Raw genomic sequence first — 5429 nt, 5'->3', positions numbered from 1 at the left:
GCGTTCTCATTTATCTGCCTTACCACAAAAATCTGATCCATGCATCCTGTCCTAAACCCACACTGTTCTTCACCAATTACTTCCTCTCAATACTTTAGTTAACTCCTCACAGATTTTAATCTTACATTCTGTTAGTATTCTCAGATAAATTATGTCTGGACCTGGGGATTTTGTAGCTTTAGTCTATCTGTAAGAACTATTTGCAATAGTTCTTACAGATAGACTTAAAGCTACAAAATCCCCAGATCCAGACATGATTTATCTGAGAGTACTAAAAGAGTGCAAATTTAAAATAATCTGTGAGCACTTAACTAAGGTATGTAGTCAACTGACACTGGATTAATGTTTATTTCTTAGGTGATGGCAAACATTGTTTTTATATTTAAAAAGGGTGATAAATCTTCTATGTACACCTGCAGACCAGACAGTTTGACATTGGTTATGCATAAAATGCTGAAATCATTAAAAGCAAATATTAGATAACATTTAGAGAGACATAATCTGATTTGTGACTCAGCATGGGTTCATCAAGGTAGGTTGTGTGTAACTGGTTTGGCCTTTTACACTAAGGTCTACAAGGCCATAGATAATAATGATAGTTATGATATTATCTACCTCAACTTTAGCCAAGTGTTCGACAAGATGTCTCACCACAGACTAAGTAAAATTAAGGCTTATGGCATAGGAAGAGAAGTGTTTGAATTTTGAATTGATTAGAGCATGGATTGGTGACAGAAAACAAGAGGTCACCACTCACAGTTTAAAAGCCAATAGGATTATGTTACTAGTGGAGTTCCCCAAGACTTGGTTTTGGGTTCCTTATTGTTCATTATGTATATAACTTGGACAATGAAATCAATAGTGATATTGGTAAGTCTGTGGATGACACTAAATTAGGACACCATATTAGGTCAGGGGAAGATGTTGGGTTCCTTATTGTTCATTATGTATATAACTTGGACAATGAAATCAATAGTGATGTTGGTAAGTCTGTGGATGACACTAAATTAGGACACCATATTAGGTCAGGGGAAGATGCTGGGATACTGCAGGATCTTAATAAATTGTTTGCAAGCTTGTAGAAATGGCAAATGGACTTCAATATCTTAATGTGCACTTTGTTAAGTGTAGGATTACACAACCAACTAACAAGTATAGCTTAGATGATGCCATATTAAAGAAAACAGAATGTGAAAAGGACTTAGGAATGTTGGTAAGTCTTGGCCTTAAATCCAGGAAAGAGTGCATTAGTACCAGGAATATGGCTAACAAGACATTAGAATTTATTGCTAGGACACAAACAAAAATACAGTTAATCATTATACTCTATCTGGTGAAAGTAGACTAAGGCTTAGATACATTAGCTTACACTCTTTGGAAAGATGAGTGCAGTGATCACCCCCTTTAAGGCCAAGAGCCTTAAAGGGGGTGATGCAGTCATCTTATTAACCCATTAAACTCCGGTGACAAGAAGTCTTGTCATTTGGTCAAATAAAACAAAAAATCATAAAACACCAAAATGTTTGATCAAACACCAGAAAAACATGACGTCAGTAGTCCTCGCTTCGCTCGCGAGCGAAGCGAGGACTACTGACGTCATGTTTTTCTGGTGTTTGATCAAACATTTTGGTGTTTTATGATTTTTTATTTGACCAAATGACAAGACATCTTGTCACCGGAGTTTAATGGGTTAAGACAGAAAGGTATGACTCACAGTAATGGATCTAAGTTGGACAAATTTAGATATAAGGAAATAGACAAAAACTGATTTACAAATAGGTTAACAAATTGAAAAGACTTGGTAAACATGTAATGAATGTTGAAACAATTGGTTGTTTTAGGAGAGATAACTTTATGGATAGGGATAATAGGTGTAGGGGAAAGTATAGACCTAGTCTCTTGCAATCTCTCCAATTCATATGTCCTTATGCTATGTTCTTAAGGTTTTTCACTAGTGTGAGTTCTGAGGTGACTAGTTAAATTACCCGACTGAGAAAATGAAGACTCGCACATGGTACACTTATACGGCTTCTCTCCAGTGTGAGTTCTCATGTGAGTCTTCAAATGACTAGACTGGGAGAATGAAGCCTGACACAGAGGGCATTTATACGGCTTTTCACCAGTATGAGTTCTCATATGCTTCTGCAGTGAACTATGCACAGAAAACGAGTTCTCACAAAGAGCACATTTGTAAGGCTTCTCGCCAGTGTGTGTTCTCATGTGACACTGCAACTGACCCGACTGGGGAAATGAAGCTTCGCAAAGTGTACATTTATACGGCTTCTCCCCAGTGTGTATTCTGATATGTTTTTTCAAACTACCTGACTCTGAAAACGAAGACTCACAATACGTACATTTGTAAGGCTTCTCGCCAGTGTGACTTCTCATGTGAGTCTTCAAAACACCAGAGTCGAAAAATCTTGCTCCACAAAGAGTACATTTATACGGCTTCTCACCAGTGTGAAATCTTGTGTGTTTCTTCAAATTACCCGACACCGCAAACGAAGACTCACAATATTTGCATTTATAAGGCTTCTCGCCTGTGTGAGTTCTCATGTGACACCGTAGATGAAAAGACTGAGAAAATGCAGATTCACATAAAGTACACTTAAAAGGCTTTTCTCCGGTGTGAGTTCTCATGTGGCTTTGTAGGCTACCATACTGTGAAAATGACGACTCACACAAGGTGCACTTATAGGTCTTCTCACAATTATGAGTTTTCATGTGTACTTTCAGAGATCCTTTGGAAAATGAAGCATTGCATACTTTACATTTGATATATTTCTTAAAACTTTCCTTCTCATGAGAAATTTCAATACAAGAGTTTGTTTCCTTCTCAGAGCTTTTATCACCACACAGATGTTTTTCGGTCTTGTTATTCATCTTCAATAATTTTCTTTTTTTTTCTATTGTATAACTGACATTACTGCATACCTTCTTGTACCTTTAGAAATTAAGAGATTATAATTAAACATTAATATATGTACTTCCTTAACATGTTTGTATGTGTGAAAAATACTAATTCCTGAAAGCTTTCTGAACACTGACTTTGAAAAAAAAAGTATAAATATTAGCCTTGTTAACAATTACTTGATTCATTGCTAAATATCTCTACACAAATTTTACTTTTAATGAGCATTGGGCATTAACAAATTTGTTTACCTGAATTATCATACAAAACTAAGTTACTGCAGTTGGCTTAACATTTGTTCAGACCAAAAACACATGCATTATATTTCTTCATTATGCACTTTTTTTTGAATCTTAAGAGGAATGACCCTAGCTTCTCGCATTTTCTATTTGATTGAACCTCATGAAAGTATGGGTACTATTACCCTTCAATGATTTGCACTTACATGGTGAAGCTATGCGAAGAAAATAGTGAACCTATGCCAAGAAAATGGTGAAACTACAGCAAGGAAATATAGAATACACAGAAGACTTAGAAATGACCAAAGTCATGAACAATTACCTCAAGTCTGTTTTCACTAGAGAGAAGGTACAATATTGGGACGAAGGAAATAAAGTGCTATCTCCCCCCATGAGCGAGATAATAACACAAAAAGAAATATTGGAACATCTATCAAACCTTGATGTCAGGAAACAGCATGGAGAAAAAAACAAAACAAAACAAACAAACATAGTTTTAGAAGAGATCTGAAGAAAAACAGTTTTCCACATAGAGTGGTGGACACTTGGAACAAACTGGATGAAAAATATAGTGTGTGCAAAAACCATTCATTAATCTAAGAGCAAACTAGACACTGAGAGATACAAAGGCGGGACACCATGAGCATATCTCCCCTTCCCGTAAAATACAATTAGGTAAATACAACTAGGTAAATAAATACAGAATATAAAAATACTTCATTAGATGGAAGAAAACATGAAGAAAACTATTGGAAGTCTGATCTGTCTCACACTGGAATATGAAGCACTGGTAACCACACCTAAAGATGTTGACAAGACATATGAGTAAAGACTGAGAACATCGGAATTTCCTGTACAGGGAGAGTGAAGACAGGCAACACTATAAAACATTTAGATAAGAGGAAGCTATAGAAAAAATATATGGAGAGGAAAAATGTTGGTTGGGTGAAACTATAAGCGAGAAATTTAGCGATTTGTTGGTAGCGCTCCTGAACAACAACTACATGGCTACAGTCGCATTAGCCGACCCATTCCCGCCCTCAAAGGTGAAATTTATGTGTTTTCATATATTTTTTATACATTCTTGTTGGTTGTAGACCTGTTTTGCAATGCACATTACTCAATTTATTAGTGCTCCCCACCCAAAAACCCCGATTTCCCACAGGTCCCCCAAGATCATTGGAGAGGAGATATAGGCATAAGTGTATAATTTCAATAATTCATTACATGAAAAGTATGCATTTGCAACAGAAATGACATACACCATCATTCAATACACAACATATCTCACCAGAAACACATAAGCCACATTTCAAAATCGTTGGTTGGGTGAAACTATAAATTGTCCGAAACCACCATAATCCCTACAGAGGAAGACATGGGTTATTTATTGCCATGAGTTGATTGGCATATTACTGTGAGTCAAGAAGTAGCCAACCCCAATATTGTGGCATATTTCTTGTTAAATTATAACTAAATTGCCTATGTATCATTGGTTGGTTATGACTTATGTTCTGTGTACTTTACTGATTAAGGGTCATTGAGAAGAAATGTTGGTGATAAGTCTCAGTTTACCACAATTTAACTTATCTGAACCTGCAAAATGTCCTTTTTTGCCTGTAACAATTGTACAATGAAAATATCGTAGCGCGGCAATCAAAAATAATTAATTAATTTTTGTCAACCAGAGACCCCCCTCCCCATTTCACATAAGTCGACCCGAGGAGAACCTCACTAAATCACTATTCTGTCTTGCCGATAAAACAACTGTTTTGGAATTCTCTCGTACCACAACACCCGTAGCTTAGATAGTATGGAAAGGGATACCCTTCCTATTGAAAATAACGATTTTGACGCACACATCAATGGATCCTGCACATTTGTAACTTATAATTCCCATTTATAAAATTCTTCGTGGAGATCATATCCGATATGTTACATTAGATGCAACTTTCATTTAGCGTAAAAATTGTAATTAAATAAATAAAGTTTACAATTAAGGACCTGAAAGTTAAAATCCTACAGATTCCTATCTTATTGTTTGGGTCTCCATTTTTGTTTACACCAACACAGATGACAACGGCTATGGTTGCTATCACCAAATTTATTTCAAAATATATAGAATAAAATGAAATTTAAATTTATTTAATAAACCAATAAATGAACAGGTAACCAAGTGAATAAATCATGTAAAATCTAATACACAATAATAATAATAATTTGGCTTAAGCCTTATCGGCTCGAAACCGGTACCAATGGAGACAAGGAATGGTCAGAAA

The 5429-nt window shown here is 35.7% G+C and overlaps 1 protein-coding gene across 1 annotated transcript; it reads right to left on the bottom strand.

Moving 5' to 3' along the window:
• Positions 1 to 1696: 1696 nt before the first annotated feature.
• On the bottom strand, positions 1697 to 5217 carry LOC143031512 (uncharacterized). Its single transcript, XM_076195451.1, has 2 exons — positions 5155 to 5217; positions 1697 to 2944 (listed from the first exon to the last, which is right to left on the bottom strand). Exon 2 carries the CDS (start codon positions 2881 to 2883, stop codon positions 1939 to 1941), a length of 945 nt encoding a protein of 314 aa, XP_076051566.1. The 5' UTR covers positions 2884 to 2944; positions 5155 to 5217; the 3' UTR covers positions 1697 to 1938.
• Between the last annotated feature and the right edge of the window lie 212 nt (positions 5218 to 5429).

Source organism: Oratosquilla oratoria, chromosome 12 (genome assembly GCF_046742065.1).
Source record: "Oratosquilla oratoria isolate Oo_2021 chromosome 12, ASM4674206v1, whole genome shotgun sequence".
Taxonomy (NCBI): Eukaryota; Metazoa; Arthropoda; class Malacostraca; order Stomatopoda; family Squillidae; genus Oratosquilla; species Oratosquilla oratoria.
This window is presented reverse-complemented; position numbering and strand designations above follow the sequence as displayed.

Bases quoted from the DNA above. Each gene is read 5' to 3' on its own strand.
- LOC143031512 (XM_076195451.1), bottom strand. From the start codon at position 2,883: ATGAATAACAAGACCGAAAAACATCTGTGTGGTGATAAAAGCTCTGAG.